Source organism: Canis lupus, chromosome 7 (assembly GCF_011100685.1).
Source record: "Canis lupus familiaris isolate Mischka breed German Shepherd chromosome 7, alternate assembly UU_Cfam_GSD_1.0, whole genome shotgun sequence".
NCBI lineage: Eukaryota > Metazoa > Chordata > Mammalia > Carnivora > Canidae > Canis > Canis lupus.
Window position 1 is genome coordinate 29,079,290 of NC_049228.1, and position 23,948 is coordinate 29,103,237.

At 33.8% G+C, this 23,948-nt stretch overlaps 1 protein-coding gene across 4 annotated transcripts in view; it reads left to right on the forward strand.

Annotated features, from left to right (window-relative positions):
* Positions 1 to 17,254, forward strand: part of CCDC181 (coiled-coil domain containing 181) — a 37,577-nt gene extending 20,323 nt beyond the window's left edge. For 3 of the 4 annotated variants that reach the window (XM_038542599.1, XM_038542597.1, XM_038542598.1), the window contains exons 4-6: positions 1,855 to 2,001; positions 14,910 to 15,064; positions 16,896 to 17,254. In XM_038542599.1, the coding sequence (XP_038398527.1) occupies positions 1,855 to 2,001; positions 14,910 to 15,064; positions 16,896 to 17,055 (462 nt within the window). In that variant the 3' untranslated portion in view covers positions 17,056 to 17,254. The remainder of the gene's footprint in view (positions 1 to 1,854; positions 2,002 to 14,909; positions 15,065 to 16,895) is intronic. The other variant, XM_038542600.1, reaches the window with a different exon arrangement.
* Positions 17,255 to 23,948: the final 6,694 nt, after the last annotated feature.

Genomic DNA, 23,948 nt, shown 5'->3' on the forward strand with positions numbered 1-23,948 from the left:
ATTTTAAAAAAGAAAACCATAGCTGGGGGCATCACAATGCCAGATTTCAGGTTGTACTACAAAGCTGTGGTCATCAAGACAGTGTGGTACTGGCACAAAAACAGACACATAGATCAGTGGAACAGAATAGAGAATCCAGAAGTGGACCCTGAACTTTATGGGCAACTAATATTCGATAAAGGAGGAAAGACTATCCATTGGAAGAAAGACAGTCTCTTCAATAAATGGTGCTGGGAAAATTGGACATCCACATGCAGAAGAATGAAACTAGACCACTCTCTTTCACCATACACAAAGATAAACTCAAAATGGATGAAAGATCTAAATGTGAGACAAGATTCCATCAAAATCCTAGAGAAGAACACAGGCAACACCCTTTTTGAACTCGGCCATAGTAACTTCTTGCAAGATACATCCACGAAGGCAAAAGAAACAAAAGCAAAAATGAACTATTGGGACTTCATCAAGATATATAGATATTTTTAATAGAAATCTTTTTTATTCACATATGTGTATATGTTTTTAAAAGGAGATTATAACCAGGATTCTGTCACAAAATTAATATACTTTTCCAGTGTACTGGTATTTTAAAAGATACTCTGTGCTGTTAACTGGATAGAATTTTTCCATTCCTTGTTATATTTTGTTCAATTATAAGGAATTAGAAAGACTTGCTATGTTGTCAAAATATAAGGAAAGAACTCTGAATTCCATCATTGGAAGAAAGTTAAAGCTTGGATTGTATAATTCAGTTCATTTAAGTGATAAAATTTTAATTTTGGAAGAGACTTGAGAACTCAATAGTATGACTATCTGTATTTATGCAAGATATTGTCAACTGAGAAAAGAGGCAGAACTGAAATAAGAGCATTATTATTCCATTTTGTAGCTGAGAATATTGAGTTAAGTGGTTTGCCCAAATTGATGTAGTAGGATGGCAGTAGGATTGTTACTCAGATCTCCTAACTTTTAGCTTAGTATTATTTCCATTATGATATGCTGCTTTGCTCCTACTAAATATTTTATAGCTCTATAAAACTGGTTTAAGCACCTCTCTTCAAGAAACTGCCTTTTAATACGTTAGTTGGGTAATTCATGTAAAAAATTCATTTTGTTCTTATGGTTAACTAACTAAATATTTTTCTGATAGCAAAAAATGTTATTTTGTGAATATACACTAGTTGAAAAATATTTTTAAACATTAAAATAAAAAATTCAAACACATATAAAGGTACAGTTAATCCCTATGGCCCTGTCAGTCAGATTTGAAAGTCGTTGAGATTTTGGCATATTTTCTGCATTTCCTCTGTTTCTTAGCTGATGTATTTTTAAAGCAAGTCCTAGGCAGCACATTATTTGCTCACTTGTACATTTTAATATATATTTCTAAATGATTATAGTATTTTCTTTCATGGCTATGTCATTTTTCACAATTAACAAATTTAACAACAAGATAAAAATATTTCAGACATTTATGGAAGCATATAGTGCTTCTAGAATGTGGTGGCTTTTTTTTTTTTTTTTTTTTTTTTTTTTGCATAGCTGCAATTTAAGGGGTTTAATTCCAAAAGTAAATTAGGAAATGAAGGAAAGATTCAAGGAATCCCTGAACAGCGTGCGTGTATTATACATATATATAATTGTAGAATTTATCTACAGTTTATCTGATACATTTTCCTTTTATTCCTAAGTAAACTAGAGTCCCTAGCTTTTTTTACAGAAGCCCAATTTTCAGGTGGAAAGTTTTAGAAGCAGAGAATGCTAATTTCAGACCTCAAGATATATTTTTCTCTGATGACTCATATACAGTTTTATTAACCTTTCATGAATGTCTTTTGCTATTCTTTCCACCAGGAAGAACAACGAAAAATAGAAGAAGAGAAAGAAAAGAAAAAAGAGAATGACATGGTATTTAAAGCATGGTTGCAAAAGAAAAGAGAGCAGGTCCTAGAAATGAGGAGAATTCAGCGAGCAAAGCAAATTGAAGATATGAATAGTAGAGTAAGTAAAACTTCTCAATGAAAAATAAGTAGACAGGGGATCCCTGGGTGGCGCAGCAGTTTGGCGCCTGCCTTTGGCCCAGGGCACGATCCTGGAGACCCGGGATCGAATCCCACATCAGGCTCCCGGTGCATGGAGCCTGCTTCTCCCTCTGCCTGTGTCTCTGCCTCTCTCTCTCTCTCTCTCTGTGACTATCATAAATAAATAAAAAAAGAAAAAAAAAAAAGAAAAATAAGTAGACAGATATGAAAGCTGAATTTATTTACAGAAGGGGATGTGAATATCAGAATAAGAACCTAGAGAAAAATTAGGAAAAGTGGTCCAAGAATGACCCTTGCAAAAGATGCAACACAGAGATGACTTTACAATTAAATTCTAAGAAGCCTTGTGAAAAATCAAATGATTACTATATTACTCACACTTTTATAGCACAGAAAATAGGAAACTATCAATATGCTTTTTCAGGACAGTATAACTTTGATATTCAAACAGGACAAAGATAGCAGAGATAATTTATTAAGTCCTCAATTGTAGATATTTAGTTCAGTTCCAATATTCTGTTCATTAACAGTGCGGTAGTGAACATGTTCATTCTGTAGGAGTTTCTTAAGAGTGGAATTTATGACTTACTAAATGTCCAGAGTGAAAGTTTTGGTTAAATGTGCAAAAACTAACATTCCCAAAGGTGTGTCAGTTATAGTCCTTCCAACAGTATGTAAGAGTGAATATTTACCACATCCTGACTAAAACTGTATGTGGTTTATTTTCTTAATTTTTCTTCAGCTTAATTATGTACATGAGTACATATATATGACCACATGTATATTCTGTGAATTTCCTGTTTGTAGTCTTTTTTTTAGTTTTATTTTTTGTCTTGCATTGTATACTGATGATTATAATTCTTTGTTATTTTATCCGTCATAAATACATTTTCCTAGACTGACAATATGATATATTTTTTATGTTGTTTACTACGCCATTTAGTTAGCTTTTAAAATCTTGAGATGGGTGATACTTTTTTAGGCAAGACATAAAAGCCACAAACTAAGAGAAAATATTGAGAAATTTGAATGCAACTGTGTAGTCAAATAACAGTTTACTATAACCAAGAAGGGCTTATTTTAGGAAGGAAATTACAGATAAATAATAACAAACCCATTAATATAATTCATCACATCAAGAGGTAGATAAAAAGAGAATATATGGTTATCTCGAAAGATAGAGAAGGAATTTTTTTAATATTAATATAATTTAGTTTTAAAAGTCTGAATAAAATATCAAAACAGTATAAATACTATCTTAAGAAATTCTATAGGTATACCCATTAAAGTTAGAAACAAGTAAGTCTCCCCTTTCTATTAAATAACTTAATTCTGGAAGTTCTAGTCAATTTATTAAGCAGAAAAGGAAATGAGGTATAAGTATTAACAGAATGGACATTTACATGATAAATATAAGAAGTATATAGTCCTCCTGTAGCAAAAACTTCGTAGAAAAATTAAAAAGGAGAAGGAATATAGGAATATATAAAATACTTTGAGCCAAACAGGAATGTGTCTGATCTCTTGTGGGGAATACAGTACAGCTTTGCAAGGGACAAAAAAGATGACTTTGGTAAATGAAAAAAAATATAATATTCCTGGATGGGTGGGACAAATATTATAAATATATGAGTTCTTTGGCAAATAGTAACATGATACTCCTGCGTGGACTGACTAAATGCTATAAAGATTTTAGTTCGTCCAAGTTTATAGTTAATGTAATTGCCATTTAAAAGCTGGTTAGAATTTTTTAAGTTGGTGTCATAATTGTTATTGTTAATATTTATATTATTAAAGCAAAACTTCTGACTGTAGTATATGAAAAAATAACAAATTTGTTAGAATTAAAGAAATGCCAATGAAAAATTTTTATATATTCAGTAAACATTTTTTTAATAGCTTCCTATATGACAGATGCTGTTCAATCATGAGAATGTAGTCTTAAGCAAACTAGGTTTAGTCTTTGTTTTATAGAGTTCAGCTAGTAGGGATTGAAAAACTATATATATAAAATAAGTTTGTAATTATAAATAGTGATGGATGCAATGAAAATGAAAGAACTATGAGAGATCATAATTAGGGAAATAAATGTGTATGAGTATTTCAGGAAAGATTTTTCTCAGTCGGTGATAGTAGGAGTAAAAATTGGGCGAAGACTGAGAGGAATTTGTTTCAGGCCAGGAGAACATGTGAGAACACCCTGAGACAGGAAATAACTTGGTAAGTGTGAGAGGATCTGGAGAGGGAGCAGAAATCCCATCCTGTGGCATGTTGGAGTCTATAATTTTGTATTTAGTTCTGTTATGGGAAGCCACTGAAAATGTCCAAACAGAGGAGTGATACATTAGATACACATTACTATGAAAGGGCAAGAGTGGAGGTGGGTGCTCAATGAAAAAGCAGATAGAGTTGTATATGAGGTGAGAAATGATAGTGACTTGGCTAGAATTATAATAGGAGTGGGAGAGAGAGGGGGAGATGGAGGGACGGGGATGTGAGTAATTTAAGTCATGTTTTGAAGTATCAATTGAAAGAGTTTTGTAATTAATTAGATGTGTGTGTGAGAGAGAATGAGATGTAAAGAGAATATGCCAGGTTTCTTTTCTGAGCAACTTGGTGGGTGGTGGTGCTATTCACTGGAGCAGCAAAGAATACACTGAGCAGGGGAAATTCTTATTTCAGTTTCTCACTTGTTGAGTATGAGGTACCAATGAAACACCCAGGTGAAGACTGGAGAAATGTGTTTGATGGTTAGTGTTGAGAATTAGAAGATGAGTGACTTCAAAGACAAAGTTTGTGGGAATGTGGATGTGGTGCTAAGGACTGGGTGGCAAGTGTGATGGAGAAAGCCCTAAGATGAGAAAATAAAAACTCTGGGAGGCTAGATATTGAATTGCTGATTCATATAGTTCTATTTCTCAGGATGAGGATGGAGAGGAAGACTCTCCATCTTTCCAGACTCTCTCTGGTCCAGCCGGTGAGACCAAAGATTGTTAAACTAATGGCGCCAAATAGTGTAACTGAGTGTTGCTTCACTTAGAAGAGTAGAGGAAGACAGTTCTGAAGAGTATGAAGGAGGGAAAGTAACTTCTTCACCTGACTTGTGAGGTACTTGAAATGTGGCAGGAAAGGCAGAGTCTGTTCTGGAGAGGAAAAATGTCTTGGAGGGAGAATGAGGATTTGGGTAAAATAAGAGGTTTAAGGCCAGGTAGCCTGGGAAAATGGGGATATTTGGGAGTTTTTATATCATTGAATAGGAATTATTAGGGAATAAATTAGAAAAGTTTTTGAGGGAGGCAGAGAATTTAGGCGTGAGAGGGAAGAAGCACAGCACATTGCTATAATATACTGAAAAGTATTGGAGACGAGAGGATCCTGTGTTTCAGTGACCAAGAAAAACAAAGCTGTGAGTGCACTACTAATAGTTTCCAGCGAGCTGGTGGGCCCTCAGGCTTCATGGCATTCAGCCTAATGTAATATTTTTATCAAGTATTCGTAAAAATAAATGTACACTCCAGCGTTCTATTGTGTTCCATTTAGAGATAATAAGCAGAAACTTTCTTTTTCTTTTTTTTTTTTTTTTAAGCAGAAACTTTCAATTGTATTCTTAAAAACATGAACCATGCTGAACAGAGTTTATTTCAAAACATTTTCATGTTAGAAAGCATCATGGTTATAGATTTTCCTTTGGAATTTTTATTTTTTATTTTTTGCTTTATTTGAATTCTGTCTCAGAAATGAACTTTCATAGAAATTATATAAAAAATGACTAGTATTCTGAAGAACTTCTGTGAATTTTGTCTACTACCGAAGCTAAGCAATAGTATAATTTGGCAATTGATTGAACTGGCTTATTAATGCATGGTGATAACAAGTGTACTTTGCTAGTTATTTCTGCAGGACATTGTGTATCATGTGAGTTATAGTTTCTAGATAATATCTTCACTATATATATATATATAGTATATATATATGCTATATATATATATATTATGGAATGACCTATTTTATATTGGATTAGACAAGCTTTTAGGTGATTGAATTTTTACTGCCATTTAGGAGATAATTAAATATCTTTCCATTTTTGTGATGAACTTTGCTTCTCTTGGTCAATGATATATATAAATGATATGTGTTTGTTAAATATATAGATATACATATGCAACGTGTATGCATGTGGTCCACTTATCTAGGGTGAACTCTATGTGGATGCTTATATATATTATGTATTCTGCATTTGGATTTAGTGTTATATTAATGTCAGTGTTATAAGTTGCTTGATAGTGTGGGGTTTAAATCTTCTGTATCCTTACCTCTAGTGGGAATAACTGGGAAATTGGAGTTAAACCTTCCAACTATCACTGTGTATGGGTTTATTTTCTTTTTAGTTCTTTTGGGTTTTGCTTCATCTATTTTAAAGTATTATGCATATTCATTTATGGTTCTGTGTCTTTTGATGAATGACATTTTCACATCATGAAATATGCCTCTTGAAGTCTACTTTGTTTGATATTAATGAATCCATACCAGCTTTCTTATATGTAGCATTTGCATTATTATATCATGTTTTATGCTTTCAATTTATGTATCTTTAAAGAGTTACTTGTGCAAACAGCATATATTTGGATCTTCCCAATCCAGAAATCTGCTCCTTTCCATTGGAGTTTATTTGTATTTAATTGTAATCGTTGATATCGTAAGTTTTAAGTTTATTGTCTTGATATTTGTTTTGATTCATTCCATTTATTTTTAGTTCCATTAGTCAACTTTTTCTGCCTTCTTATGGTTTAACCAAGTGTTTAAAAAATATTCCTTTTTATTTTATTTTTTTTAACTATACTGCTTTGAATTATTTTTACCATCATTGCTTTAGGGATTGCAATATTTATCTCCTAAATATATCAGAAATATATTTTCGAAGGATTTATTTTTTATTAGATATGAAATTTGAGGCTGACAGGCTTTTTTTTTTTCTTTCAGCAGTTTAAAGATGGAGTTCAGTGATTTTCTGACACCCATTGTTTCTGATCAGCAAGTCAGCTGTAATTCTTATCATTGCTTTCATTTACTTAATGTTCTTTTTTTATGTGGTTGCTTTAAACTTTTTCTTGCTTTGGATTTTAGCAGTTTATTATATGAATAATATATTATGTTTTTCTTTGAATTTGCCTAACTTGGGCTTTGCTGAACTTCTTGGATGGTTGATGTTTGTACAGAACTTCTTGGATGGTTGATGTTTGTACAGAATTTGGGAAATTTTTGCCATTACTTTTGCAACTGTTTTTTGCTCCATTTTCTTGTTCTTTTTATTCTGGAAGTCCAGTTTCACATACATTAGAATACTTGCTGTTATCACACATGTTACCAAGGTTCTGTTAAGATTAAAATTAAAGGGACACCTGGGTGGCTCAGAAGGTTGAGCATTGAGGTTGCCTTTGGCTCAGGGTGTGATCCAGGGGTCCTGGGATCAAGTCCCACATCAGGCTCCCTGCGAGGAGCCTGTTTCTCTCTCTGCCTGTGTCTCTGCCTCTCTCTCTCTATCTAACGAATAAATAAATAAAATCTTTAAAAAAAGATTAAAATTGGGATCCCTGGGTGGCGCAGCGGTTTGGTGCCTGCCTTTGGCCCAGGGCGCGATCCTGGAAACCCAGGATCGAGTCCCACGTCGGGCTCCCGGTGCGTGGAGCCTGCTTCTCCCTCTGCCTGTGTTTCTGCCTTTCTTTCTCTCTCTGTGTGACTATCATAAATAAATAAAAAATTAAAAGAAATATTTTTAAAAAGATTAAAATTAAAATGTTAAAAATATTTTTCTTGGTGATAAGTTCAGTTACATAATTTCTGTTCAGTTTGCATAATTTCTGTTGATCTGTCTTCAGGCGTTGACACTTTCTTCTCCAGCATCCAATTTACTGTTAAGCCCATTCATATAATTTGGGTTGTCTTTTCATTTAAGTTTAGATTTTTGTGTGTGTGTGTGATACAAGTCTTTTTCTTTTTTTAGCTTTACCAAGGTATAATTGAAAAAAATGTCAGATATTTAAAGTGTACAACATGATAATTTGATACACATATATACTATGAAAAGACTCTCCCCATTAAATTGATTAACATGTCCATCACCACAGATATTTACTCCTTTTTTTTCTTTTGGTAAAAAGATTAAGTTCTATTCTCTTGGCAGATTTCAGTTATATGATAGTGTTACCAACTACAGTCATGATGTTAAACTATAGATCTTCAGACATTTTCCGTCTTACAACTACAAGTTTGTACACTTTTACCAATATCTTGCTATTTCTTCCAAGTTTCAGCCCCTGGTAACCACTACTCTTACTCTCTCTTTCTATGATCAACTTCCTTTCTTTCTTCCCTCTCTCTCCCACCTTTCCTTTCTTCCTTCCTTTTTTCCTTCCTTTAGATCCATTATTTGAAGAGACTGTCCTTTCCCCATTGTTTATTCTTGGTAACTTTGTTAAAAATTAATTTACCATGTACACATGAGGTTGTTTCTGGGCTTCTGTTCTGTTCCATGAATCTTTGCCTCTGTTTTTTATGGCAATACCATACTGTTTGACTCTTACAGGTTTGTGATACAGTTTGAAATCACGAAGTGTGATGCTGCAGATTTTTCAAGATTGCATTTACCATTTGGAGTCTTTTGTGGTTTGGATTTTTGGATAGTTTTTTCTATTTCTGTAAAAAAGTGCCATTGGAATTTTTATAGAGATTGCAATGGATCTGTAGATTGTTTTGGATAGTAAAGACATTTTAACAATATTAATTTTTCCATATCTTGATTATGGATTATCTTCACATTTATTTGTATCTTCTTCAATTTCTTTTGCCAATGTCTTCTACTTTTCAATGTGTAGATCTGTCTCCTCCTTGGTTAAATTTATTCATAAGTATATATTTTCTTTTTGATGCTATTTTAAAGGGTTTATTAAATTCTTTTTCTGATAGTTTGTTGTTAGTGTATAGAAACACAATTGATTTTTTAGAGTTTTTTAATTCCAGTATAGTTAACATACAGTGTTATATTAATCTCAGTGCAATTGGTTTTTGTATATTGATTTTGTGTCCTGCAACTTCACTGCATTTGTTATTCTAACAGGTTTTTTTGTGACGTCTTTAGGGTCTCTCTATATAATATCATGTCATCTGCAGATCAAAACAATTTTACTTCTTCCTTTCTGATTTGGATGTGTTTTTTTTTTTTTTTCTTGCCTGATTTCTCTGCTAGGACTTCCAGTACTCTGTTGAATAAAAGTGATTAGAGCAGGCATCCATGTTTTGTTCCTGATCTTAGCAGAAAAGCTTTCATCTTTTTGCTGAGTATGATATTAGCTGTGGACTTGTCATATGTGGCTCTTGTTATGTTAGGGTATGCTCCTTCTGCACCCAGTTTCTTGAGAGTTATTATCATGAAAACATATTGAATTTTGTCAAATGCTTTTTCTGCATATATTAAGGTGATTGTATGATTTTTCCCCTTCATTTTGTTTCTGTTTTATGTCATATTAATTGATCTGTATATGTTAAACATCCTCGCATCCCTGGAATGAATCCCAGTTGATTATAGTGTATGTTCCTTTAATGTACTGCTGAATTAGAATCTCTAATATTTTGTTTAGTACTTTTACATCTATGGTCATCGAAGATAATGGCCTGTAATTTTATTTTCTTGCAGTATTCTTGTCTGGCTTTCATATCACAGTCATTCTGGCCTTGTAAAATGAATTTGGGTATTCTCTTATATTTTTTGGAAGAGTTAGAGAAGGATTGGTATTAATTCTTCTTTATGTTTCATAGAATTTGCCAGTGGAGCCATCTGCTCCTGGACTTTTGTTTAATGAGAGGGTTTTGATTACTGATTCAATCTCCTTAATACCAATTGATCTGTTCACATTTTCTATTCCTTCCTGATTCAGGCTTGGTAGGTTGCATGTTTCTAGGAATTTATCCATTTCTTATAAGTTGTCTAATTTGTTTATAATAATTGTTCATAGTGATCTCTTCTGATCATTTGTATTTCTGTAACATCAGTTTTAATGTATCTTCTTTGATTTATAATTTTATTAAGTTCTCTTTATTGGGTTGTTTAGCTAAAGTTTTCTCAATTTGTTTCTCTTTTAAAAGGTCAGCTCTCAGTTTCATTAATCTTTTTTATTGTTCTTTTAGTCTCTATTTTATTTATTTCTCATCTGATTTTTGTTATTTCCTTACTTTTGCTAACTTTTGGCTTAGCTTATTTTCCTTTTTTCCTAGCTCTTTGAGGTGTAAAGTTAGGTGTTTTTTGAGACCTTACTTTTTAAGAGAAAAATGTAGGCATTTATCCCTGTACTCCCTTCTTAGAACTGTTTTTGCTGCATCTCCCCCACTAGTCACCCCCGCCAGCCTGCCCATAAGTTTTTATACATTGTGTTTCCATTGCATTTATCTCAAAATATTTTTTTATTTCCCATTTGATTTCTTCTTTGACACATTATTGTTTAGGTGCATGTTGTTTAATCACATATTTGTGAATTTTCTAGTTTTCTTTTTGCAGTTGATTTCTAGCTTCAAATCACTGTGGTTGGAAAAGATGATTTGTATGATTTCAGTCTTTTTAAATTTGTAACACTTGTTTTGTGGCGTAACATATGACTCCTGGAGAATGTCCCGGAAGACATTGGATAGAATGTTCTATTGGATAAAATGTTCTGTAAATGTCTTTTAGGTCTATCTGATCTAACATGAAGTTTAATTCCAGTGTTTTCTTATTGATTTTTTTTCTGGATGATCTATCCATTGTTGAAAGTGGGGTATTGAAATCCTCTATTATTTTATTCTGTATATTTTTCTTTTTTGATCTGTTAATTGTTGCTTTATATGTTTCGGTATTTCAGTGTTGGTGAATAGATACTTATAATTTTTATCCTTTTGATGAGTTGGCCCCTTTATCATTAGATAATGATCTTATTTGTCTCTTTTTGCAGAGACAAGTTTTTGTTTTGGCTTAATGTTTATTTTGTCTGATATAAGTATAATTATCCCTTCTCCGTTTGGTTTCTGTTACATGGAATATCTTTTTCCATTGCTTCAATTTCAGTTTATGTGTGTGCTAAAGCTGAATTTAGTCTCTTTAGGCAGTATATAGTTAGGACTTCTTTTTATATCCCTTTGCATTAAAGTAATTATTGATAGGCATGGAACTACTACTGCCATTTCATTAAATGTTTTCTGGTTGTTTTGTAATTACTTTGTTCCATTGTTCTACTCTTATTCTTTTCCTTTGTGATTTGATGATTTTTTGTAGTGGTAGGCTTTGATTCTTGCTCTTTATCTTCTGTATATCTACTACAAGTTTTTGCTTTGTGATTACCATGAGACTTTCATAAAAACATCGTGTATTTATAAGAGTCTGTTGTGGTTACAGTTATTTTTTAATACTTTTATCTTTTAACCTTCATACTAGAGTGATAAGTGATTTACCCACCACCATTATATTAGAGTGTTCTGATCTTAACTCTATTTTTGCCAGTAAATTTTATACTTTCATGTATGTTTTGCTACTAATTGGCATCCTTTCATTACAACATTTCTTATAAGGCTAGTTGAGATGAACATCTCTGGCTTTTGTTTGTCTAAGAAGCTTTTATTTCTCTTCAGTTTTGCTGGACATCTCTGCCAGGTAGAGTATTTTTACTTGACAGTTTTTTCTTTGAGTACATTGAATGTATCATCACATTTTTAAAATATTTTATTTATTTATTCATGAGAGACACACACACACACAGAGGCAGAGACATAGGCAGAGGGAGAAGCAGGCTTCATGCAGGGAGCCTGATGTGGGACTCGATCCTGGGACTCCAGGATCACGCCCTGAGCTGAAGGTAGACGCCTAACCGCTGAACCACCCAGGCATCCCTCATCATATCTTCTTGAGGACTGCAAGGTTTCTGCTGGAAATTCTCCTCATGGAGATTACCTTTATGTCACAAATGGATTTTCTCTTGCTGCTTTTGAGATTCTCTCTTTGTCTTTAACATTTGGCAATTTATTTATAAATTGTAGTTCCCAGGAGTTCTTTTTAGATTCTTATTCAGAACTCTCTAGGCTTCCTGGATCTGATGTCTGTTTCATTTGTGTTTTTGAATAAGCTATTTTTTCGTTTTCTCTCTCTCTTCACTTGTGGGAGCCCAATGATGTGTATGTTCTTCCATTTAGTGGTATCCCATAAGTTTTTTAAGCTTTCATCACTCTTAAAAATATCCTTTTTGTTCTTCTGATTAGATGAATTCTTGCTTTCAAGTTCACTGATCCTTTTTTCCAATTGATCTAATCTGCTTTTGAACCTCTCAGTTTTTCAGTTCAGTTATTATATTCTTCAGCCCTGTAATTTCTCTTTGGTCATTTTAAAATGTTTTCTGTCTTTCTTTTGTAATTCTCATTGTTTCTGCATTGCTTTCTTGATCTTGGCTGAGCATCTTTATGATTGTTATTTTGAACTCCTTATCAGGTAAGTCATTTATTTGTGTCATTAAGATCCATTTCTGGAGATTTATCTTGTTCTTTTGTTTGGAACATATTCCTCTATGTCTTCATTTTCCATGACTCTTTGCATTCTTCTCTACACATTAGATAAAACAGCCACCTCTTCCAGTCTTCACAGAGTAGTCTCATATAGGAGATCACTCTCATCAGTCACCTCCTTCTGATGTCCTAATTGTTACTCAAAACTTTGTAATGGCAGAAACTGCTTTGTTTGTCTTTACTGGCCCCCAGTTTTTGAGGGTATACCAAGATACATCATATTCAACACCTAAGTGCAAGCTAAGTGGAAGCCAGGCTCTCTGGTGTAGCTGGGAAGGTATGTGGTCAAGCCCCATCTATGGAGAAACTGGGAGATGGGTGTTTTTTCCTGTTCCATTGGCACTGGGCCCAGGTGTATATCTGCAGGGGGGATGTTCCTGTGACCATTAGGATCTCCTTATTTATTGCTACCATCTTGTGGGACTCATGAATGGAAGTTTCTGTGGCTATTAGTTGCAGGTGACCTAGGAACCTGTTCTTTGGGTTTCAGCCATAAAAATTTGGGTACAACCGACATTTGTAGATCTCTTTCATGGGAGATATTGGCTACTTGGAGCAGGCTATAAGGAGACAACAGCAGAGGTGTCAACAGCTTTTGTGGTCCTTGGGGATGGTGAAAGCTAGTCTTTAGATGCATTCTAAATTAGAAGTCTGACCCTCAAGCAGCAGTTTTTCAAGTATGCAGGGAAGGAATGGGAGATGGGCTTTTTTTGCCTATTCTTTCTGTGCTGAATGCTAGGATGATAGCCAGTTAAGAACTCCTTATTTATGTATTACTGTGACCACTGCTTGAAATACTCTATCTCCTGACATCCCATAACTTACTCATTCACTTTCTGTCTACATACAACCTTTCTCCTCAGAATAACACTGCTCAATACAACTTTCTGTGATGAAGGAAATGCTTTATATCTGCACTCTCCAGTGAAGTAGTCACTGCAACAATGCGGCTATTAAGCACTTGAAAAGTAGCTAATGTGACTGAGGTACTGAATTTTAGACTTTATTTAAGTATAGCTACCTGTGACTAGTGGACACGGTTTTATACAGTGCAATCATAGAATATATGAGAAAGGGATCTCTGTTTTTTTTTTTTTTCATTGATGCAACCCGGTACTTTTGTGCCTGTAGATACTCTATAAATATCTGCTGAATGAATAAATGAACAGTGCTACTAATCAGTCCTGTTCACCTCTGAATCCTTGACTCTTTTGATCTATAATTCCAGAATGAACACTTTCTGATCATCTCTAGGCATTCCCAGACTGCTGAGTGTTCAGCAATGATCCTTTAAGTCATCCATGGAACATCTTCACAAACTTCAGCATTGTACATCAATGATGCTAGGTTACATAAATTATATAAATTAAACTGGAACATACTTGGCAATGTGAGTGATAGATAAAGGAAAATGCATGGTATAGGAAGTGGACCTCTCTATCATTGAGCTCATATTTGGGGAAAGTATGAAATGAATGCATTCTTCCCTTTGTGTTTAAGCCAGGCATCCAAATAATGAGACATGCCCCAAATCTGTCCCATTGCTCTTTATTCTGACAAATGAGAGCTCTTTCAGCTTTTAAAAATTCCCAGAAGATGATATCTACCATGAAGTTTAAGGAACCATAAAATAAGCTACTTCCACTAGCTTTTACTTATGACAAAATCATCATGGCTGATATCCTTATAAGAAAATTTTTATGGCTGCAAATCCTTATAGCCATCTTCCATAAGAGTAATTACAATTTGGAAATGGACTTTTCAGTTAGATGCTCTTAAAAGTAAAAACAGAGGTAGAATTTAAAAGAAAGGATGAATAACAGAAGTTTTGGATTTAGTTTTCAAACTGCATTCCAGGGAGTGCCTTCAGGAATTGCTACAAAGACCTCAGCTCTGTTCATATGGTCTATCCCAATCTTTCTTCAACCCTGTTTTATTTTTTTATGCCATTGTGAAAAATTATTTGTCAATGCTTGCATCATTTTGCATCAGTCATGTTTGCAAATCACTGCATTTAACCTTCTTCACTTATTGATTACCTCAATAAATTGACTTTTGAAGGATGCCAGATGGCAGGGAATTCAGTGTTGAATTTTCTGACAGAGGTCAGTGTTGCAGATTCAAAGCTGAATATATTTGAATATATTTTGTTTGGATACTAGGAATGCAGGTAGTGAGGTTGGCATTATTATGAAAAATTGATGAATGGAACATGTATTCTAGTAGGGTCTTATAGGCAGGGCTCAAAAAGTAGTTTTGGTTTATTTAAACAAATATTGTTTTTGTCATCAGCAGGAAAACAGAGATCCACAACAAGCTTTTCGATTATGGCTTAAAAAAAAGCATGAAGAGCAGTTGAAAGAAAGAAAGACAGAAGAACTACGAAAGCAAGAGGAATGCTTATTCTTCCTTAAAGGAACAGAGGGCCGTGAGCGGGCCTTCAAACAGTAAGTCACAGGCCGGGCATGGTTCCCTCTCTTCACAGTCATTTCAGAGAGCTGTATAGTAAATAAAGTTTAAAATAAAACCCACAATTTAAAATAAATAAATAAATAAATAAATAAATATTAAAAAAATAAAACCCACAAAATACTTTATCTCTTATATTACATATCTATTCAATTTTAGATCCACACTTTTAAAACTGTGTGAGAAAATTCTTTAACTCCATATTTTACATAATATCTATATATCATTCTTTCTTTCTTCAAGATATTTTCAGTACCAAAATTATTTTATATTTAACCAGTCTGATAACCTTTGATAGCCTACCATTCCTTAGTTAGTAATTCTGTTCATTTCTCAAGGGAAATGGGAAAGATGGTGTATAGCTACTCCAACACACTCCTCAGAACAACTGAATAGTTAGTTGCATTTTCCAAAAAATATTTTTCTGTATAGAAAGACAGTCAGGCTGAGAAGGAAGTTTTGTATAGGCCAAACTGAAAAGGGGATTTGGGCACACACTATGGTAATTTAAGGCAAACCTGAACTTTTCAGTTATCTGATTAAGACTTTATATTACATTGCTAATTGTGAGGAAACAGACCTGGTTTCATAATTTTGTCAGCAAGCCTAGGGAGAGGTAGTGAATATTGAATCCAGTTGCTTGAAGTTACTTCCTTCCTTCCCTCCCTTCCTTCCTTTCTTCATTCCTTCCTTCCAATCTTTTGTTTCTTTGCTTTCTTCCTTTTTTAAAAACACATATATGTATAATTCTTTATTATAACAGAAGCAGTAAATGAACATCGTAGAAATGGAGAGAGAAAAGTCACATTTTCATCATCTAGAAATGGAGGGAGAAAAGTCACATTTTCATCATCTAGAAATCAGTACCTTACTGCATATCTTTTAAATATTTCTGTATACATTATATTTAGAATTTTAAAATACAAATTTGAGATTATATGTGTATACTGTTCTGTAATCTGCTTATTTTTATTAATGATTTCATCTAATTTCCAGCCCATAATTATATTTTCCCAATGGACCCCTAAATGACTACAGTTAATTTGCTCAAACCAGTGTCCAATTTGGGACCACACAACATTGGCTTAAATCTCTTCTATTCTGACACAGCATTTAGTTGTATAGAGTTATTTATGAAAACAAATGTATATGCACATGTGAACCATGTACACTGTCATATATGTGTACAGTTTTTTTTTTTTTAAGTTACTTTACCTAAGCAAGCAAGGTTTATAGATTTAGATTTGTTTGAATGTGGACTCTTCCTTTACCTTTTTTGGATGTTTTTATGCTTAGGCTTATTCTTCCATTTTAAAGAAGGACTATTTTAATGCACTAAGAAGTCAAGAGCTCATTAGTGTCTTTACCAAGAAGAGCAAGGCAACATTTCTGCATGCTGGGATTCTTAACCTAATTGAGTTATGTTCTGGAATGCAGTTAGTTGCAAAAAAAATAAGTTATTTGAAATCTATCAAATATTTGTTTGCTTAGAAAATCATATTTAAAAAATAATAGGACCTATATCACATCTAAAATATTGTTACTCAAAACTCAGTTTTTTTAGTTAGCAGTCTCATTGTAAGACATACTTAATCTTAAGTATTTGATTGCAAATGTGACTGTGTTTTCTTGTGGGAACCTAGGGGATAAGCCTGAAGTTTTCATTAGTACTTTAGTAATTTTTGTTGTGACTATAGTATTTCAATGTAAAGAAATTCAATTTCCTTTAATAGTCAATAGCAATAACTTTTTAGTAAGAAGAGTACTCACGTTGATACTCACCAGATCTGATTGTATCTCTTTCCACAGATGGCTACGAAGGAAACGGATCGAAAAACTAGCAGAACAACAAGCTGTCAGAGAAAGAACTAGACAGCTCAGACTAGAAGCAAAGCATTCTAAACAACTGCAGAGCCACCTATACATGTCAGAAGCCAAATCTTTTCGTTTTACTGATCATTACAACTGAAAGTATCTATTAAATACTTCAGTTGGAAGCTGCTATCCTCAAAATTTTGGATATTATTTCTTATGGTCTGTGTACTTTGGTCATACTCTAAATTATGGAAATGCTATTTATCTTTTGGTGATACTGACAGTGAATTTGTCTTTTTTTTTAACACTAAACAAAATAAATTTCTTTTCTCTCAGTGTTGTGCTATATGCCATCTCATAGTCCATGCGACAAACTGAACAATAAATGAACTCTAGATTGCTTTACTTCTAAATTATTTTAGCATTTCTAGCTGGAAAGAACACAAGAAAGCAACAGGTTTCTATTATTTTAAAAAGATCACAATAGAACATTTCACAAAGCTGAAGGAGTGACCTTTTAAACAAGACTGGTTTGAGGCCTCATATGAAATCCAATCTATGATAATTTTGAATTTGAATAGCTGTGGCAAGGTAAGAAATAGGATAGGCTCACTTTCTTGTGTTCCTTTAAAAAAAAAAAAGGAGTTCGTGGCAAGATGGCAGAGATGGTATTCAGGGTAACAATGATAAAATTACTAGCTGGGCTTGAAAAAAGACTCTAGAGAGTCTCTTTGTGCAGAAATGAGATCTAATCAGGCTGAAATAAAAAATACCTTACAGAGATGCAGTATAACTGGATGCTGTAACAGCTATGGGAAATGAGGCAGAAGGGAGAATAAGTGACATAAAGACAAGTTGATGGAAAGTAAGGAAGCTTAGGAAAAGAGAAAAACAACTAATAGCCAGTGAAGAAAGGCTGTGAGAGATGTGATGCCATTTAAAAAAAAATCAGAATTATTTGAATTCCTGAGGGGGCAGAGAGAGAGAGAGAGAGAACCAGAAGGTATATTTGAACAAATCATAGCTGAGCACTTCCTTAATCTGGGGAAGGAAACAGGAATTTGTATCCAAGAGGTAGAGAGGACATCTCCCAAAATCAATAAAAATAGATCAACACCACAACATATAATAGTGAAGCTTGCAAATTTCAGAGATAAAGAGAAAATCCTGAATGCAGCTTGAGACAAGAGATTCCTAACATACAGAGGGAGAAATATTAGATTGACATCAGACCTCTCCACAAAGACCTGGCAGGCCAAAAAGAGCTGGCATGATATATTCAGAGTACTAAATGAGAAAAACATGCAGCCAAGAATCCTTTATTCAGCAAGGCTGTCATTCAGAATGGAAGGAGAGATAAAGAGCTTCTAGGACAAACAGAAACTAAAAAAATATGTGACCACCAAGCCAGCCTTGCAAGAAATATTAAGGGGCATCCTGTAAGCAAAGAGGTTGCCCAAGAGTAACAAACGAGAAAGAAACAATTTGCAGAAGCAGGGACTGTACAGGTAATACAATGGCACTACATTCATATCTTTCAGTAGTGACTCTGAATGTAAATGGGGCTAAATGCTCCAATCAAAAGACACAGGCTATCAGATTGGAAAAAAAGCAAGACCCATCCATATGCTCTCCACAAGAGACTCATTTTAGACCTAATGACACCTACAGACTGAAATTGAGGAGGTGGAGAACAATTTCTTGTGCAAATGGACTTCAAAAGAAAGCTGGGGTAGCAATCCTCATATCAGATAAATTAGATTTTAAACCAAAGGCTGTAGTAAAAGATGAAGAGGGACACTATTTCATACTTAAAGGGTCTATCCACTAAGATCTAATAATCATGAATATTAATGCTCCTAATTTGGGAGCAGCCAATTATCTTAAACAATTTATAATCCAAAGTAAAGAAACACATAGATAATAATACATTAATATTAGGGGACTTAAACACCCCACTCACAGCAATGGACAGGTCATCTAAGTGAAGATCAACAAAGAAACAAGGCCTTTGAATGACACACTGGACCAGATGGACTTCATGGATATATACAGAACATTCTGTCCTAATAATGCAACAGAATACACATTCTTCTCGAGTGCACATGGAACTTTCTTCAGAATAGATCACAAATCAGTTCTCAACCAATACAAAAAGATTGGTATTATTCCCTGCATATTTTCAGACCACAATGCTTTGAAACTTGAACTCAATCTCAAGAGGAAATTTGAGAAGAACTTAAACACTTGGAGGTCAAAAAGCATCTTACTAAAGAATGGGTCAACCAGAAAATTAAAGAGAATTAAGATTCATACAAACTAATGAAAATGAAAGCATAACTGTTAAAAACCTTTGGGATACAACAAAGGCAGTTGTAAGAGGGAAGTATATTTGAATATAAGCCTCTCTCAAAAAATTAGAAAAATATCAAATACACAAGCTAACTTTACACCTAAAGGAGCTGGAGAAAGAATAGCAAATAAAGACTAAACCAAGCAGTAGAAGAGAAATAGTAAAGATTAGAGCAGAAATCAGTGAAATAGAAAACAGAAGAACAGGAGAACAGATCAACAAAACTAGAAGCTGGTTCTTTGAAATAATTAATAATATAGATAAACCCCTAACCATATGTATCCAAAAGAAAAGAGAAAGGACACAGAATAATAGTATCATGAATGAAAGAGGAGAAATCACAACCAACACTGAAAAAATACAAACAATTGGAAGAATATGAGCAACTAGATGCCAACATGTTAGGCAATCTGGAAGAAATGCATGCATTCTTAGAAATTTATAAACTACCAAAACTGATAGAGGAAGAAACACTAAACCTGAACAGACCAATAAACAGCAAGGAAATTGAAGCAGCCATCAAAAACTTCCCTAAAACCAAGAGTCCAGGGCCAGATGGCTTCCCAGGAGAATTCTACCAAACATTTAAAGAAGTAATACCTATTCTCCTGAAGCTGTTTCAAAAGATAGAAATGGAAAGAAAACTTCCAAACTCATTCTATGAGGCCAGCATTACCTTGATCCCCAAAACAGAGACCCCATCAAAAAAAGAATTACAGACCAATATCCCTGATGAACATGGATGTCAAAATACTCACCAAGATACTAGCCAATAGGATCGAAGAGTACATTAAAAAGATTATTCACCATGACCAAGTGGGATTTATCCTTGGGATGCAAGGGTGGTTCAACATCCGCAAATCAATCAATATGATAAATCACATTACAAGAACCATATGATCCTCGCAATGCAGAGAAAGCATTTGACAAGATACAGTGTCCTTTCTTGATTAAAAAAACTCTTTAAACTGTAGGAATAGAGGGAACATACATCAGTATCATAAAAGCCATATATGAAAAGCCCACAGCGAATATCATTCTCAATGGGGAAAAACTGAGAGCTTTTCCCCTAAAGTTGGAAACACGGCAAGGATGGCTTCTATCACCACTGCTGTTCAACATACTACTAGAAATCCTAGCCTCAGCAATCAGACAGCAAAAAGAAATAAAAGACATTCATATTGGCAAAGAAGAAGTCAAACTCACTCTTTGCAGATGACATGATACTGTATATGGAGAACACAAAAGACTCCACCCCAAAATTGCTAGAACTCATACAATAATTCAGCACTGTGATAGGATACAAAATCAATGCACAGAAATTAGTGGCCTTTCTCACTAACAATGAGACTGAAGAAAGAGAAATTAAGGAATCGATCACATTTACAACTGCATCAAAACCCATAAGATACCTAGGAATAAGTAAATACCTAAACAAAGAGTTAAAGGATCTGTACAGAACAATAATAAAGGAAAATGAATAAGATGTAAAGAAATGTAAAAACAGTCCATACTCATGGATTGGAGGAATAAATATTGTGAAAATGTCTATGCTACCCCAAGTAATGTATACACTTAATGCGATCCCTATCAAAATACAGTCAACATTTTTCATAGAGTTGGAACAAATAATCCTAAAATCTGTATGGAACCAGAAAAGACCCTGAATCTCCAGAGTAATGTTGGAAAAAAAAAAAAAGCTGGGAGCATCACAATGACTGACTTCAAGTTATATTACAAAGCTGTGATCATCAAGACAGCATGGTATTGGCACAAAAACAGACACATAGATCAATGGAACAGTATAGAGAACCCAGAAATGGACTTCAACTGGAAGTCTCTTCAAATGGAGAGTCAACTCTATGGTCAACTAATCTTTAACAAAGGAAAGAATATCCAATGGAAATAAAAGAGTCTCTTCAAGAAATGGGTGTTGGGAAAATTGGACAGCAACATGTAGAGGAATGAAACTAGACCACTCTCTTACAACATACAGAAAGATAAATTCAAAATGAATGAAAGACCTAAATGTGAGATAGGAATCCATCAAAATCCTAGAGAACACAGTGGCAACCTTTTTGGCTTTTGCCACAGCAACTTCTTGCTAAACATTTCTATAAAGACAAGGGAAACAAAAGCAATAACGAACTGTTAGGACTTCATCAAGAAGTCCTTCGCACAGCAAAGGAAACAGTCAACAAAACTAAAAGGCAACCAATAGAATGAGAGAAGATATTTGCAAATGTCTTAGCAGATAAAGGGCTAGTATTCAAGATCTATAAAGAACTTCTCAAACTCAACACCCAAAAAACATACAATATAGTCAAGAAATGGGCATTAGACATGAGCAGACACTTCTTTAAAGAAGACTAAAAATGGCCAACAGACACATGAACAAATGTTCCACATCACTTGTCATCAGGGAATACAAATCAAAACCACAATGAGATACCACTTTATATCAGTTAGAATGGCTACAGTTAACAAAACAGGAAATAACAAATTCCTGCTGTTGGTGGGAATGCAAGCTGGTACTGCCACTCTGGAAAAAGGTATGGAGTTTCCTCAAAAAGTTAAAAATAGAGCTACTCTACAACCCAGCAATTGCACTACTGGGTATTTACCCCCCAAATACAAATGTAGTGATCTGAAAGGGCACCCACACTCCAATGTTCATAGCAGCAATGTCCACAGTAGACAAGCTGTGGAAGGAGCCAAGATGTCCTTTGACAGATGAATGGATAAAGATGACATGGTATATATATACAAGGAATATTACTCAGCCATCAGAAAGGATGAATACCTACCATTTACAAGGATGTGGATGGAACTGGGGGGTAATATGCTAATTGAAATAAATCAGTCAGAGAAAGACAATTAGATGGTTTCACTCATGCAGAATATAAGAAATAGTGCAAGGGACCATAAAAAAAAAAAAGGAGCAGAAACTGGGGGAAAAATCATATCAGAGAGAAAGACAAACCATGAGAGAATCTTGACTCTGGGAAACAAATGGAGAGTTGCTGAAGGAGAGGTGGGGATGGGTAACTGGATGAGAGGCATTATGGAGGGCACAAGATGTGATGAGCACTGGGTGTTATACGCAACTCATGAATTATTAAAAACTACATCTGAAACTAATGATGTACTATATGTTGGCAAATTGAATTTAAAAAAAGAATATAACAATTATGCATCCAATTTTGGTATGTTACAAAATTAGCTAGTTCTTTTTGAGAGTTTATAATGTGCATGGTATTGTGAATGCTCTACAAAAATAATTTGGTATAATCCTTATAACAACCCTATTAATCTTTTACAGATGAGGAAACTAAAGTACAGAAGTTTTTCACAGACTCTTATCTGTATAATTGCAAAATCCTTTCTTTTAGGGATATTATAAATTTTACATACCTTGGTAGATATTGTGAAATATTTGAGACTATATAGGAACCTGATGTATGGAGGAACAGTACTCTTGATATTCAAGAGCATTTAAGGAGTGGAAGACAAAGGTAAACATTACAAGTGTGATGGAAACTGTAGAAGCTTCTGCTAAAGCTTTAAAAGACAAGATTCTTATCAACTGATTATTTGCACCTTAACCACTTGACCCTAAATGAGAAAACAGAGAATTCAATCCTGTCTCAATTTCTAATAGCACTTTCAGCATACACCAGATAATTTAACATTTCATTATAACTAGTCTTGCATTTTTTAGTTATCTTTAATGATGAAAACCAATTTGACATTTAAATATTCCACAACATTATCACAAAAAGGCTATTGTAATTTTGATAGAGATTGCAGTGAATCTATAGGTTGTTTTGGGCAGTACTGCCATTTTAATAAAATTGTCTTCCAATCCATAACACGGGATTTCTTTTCATTTAGTGCCACAGAATTTTGCAGTTTTCACTGTACAAGTCTTTCACTACAGTTAAATTTATTCACAGATATTTTATTCTTTTGGATTCTACTACAAGTGGGATTGTTTTCTTAATTGCTTAAGGGTTGTATATTCAAAATCAAACACAAATTAATCTTGTGTATTCATCTTTGCTGAATTTATCAGCACTAGGTTTTTTGTTGTTTTTTTGGTTTTGGTTTTTTTTTTTTTTTTTTTTGGTAGATTCCTTGGAATTTTCTCCATATAGAATATTACTTGTGGATTGAGATATTTTTACTTCTTCCTTTCCAACTTGGATTCCTTTTCTTTCTTTCTTGATTACTTTGGCTAAGACTTCCAGTATAATGTAGAATAGTAGTGGTGATAGTGGGTCTTCTTATCTTGTTCTTGATCTTAGGACAATAGCTTTTAGTCTTTCACTATTATGATGTTAGTTGTAGGTTTCACAGAATTGCCCTTAATGAAGTTGAGGAAATGCTATTCTTATTCCTCTATTCTACTTATTCCTATTCTTTGATCCCTATTTTTCTGAGTGTTTTTTATCATAAAAGGGTGTTTGATTTTAACAAATGCTCTTTCTGGATCAAGTGAAATGATCACGTGGTTTTTCTCTTTTGTTCTAGTGTGTGTATTGCCTTGGTTTTCTTATGTTGAACTACCCTTGCATTCCTGAGATAAATACCACTTGGCCATGGTGTGTAATCCTTTAGTTTTGCTGTGTATTTCTAAAGATTTGTCCATTTCATCTAGTTTATTTAATTTGTTGAAGTACAATCATTCCTTT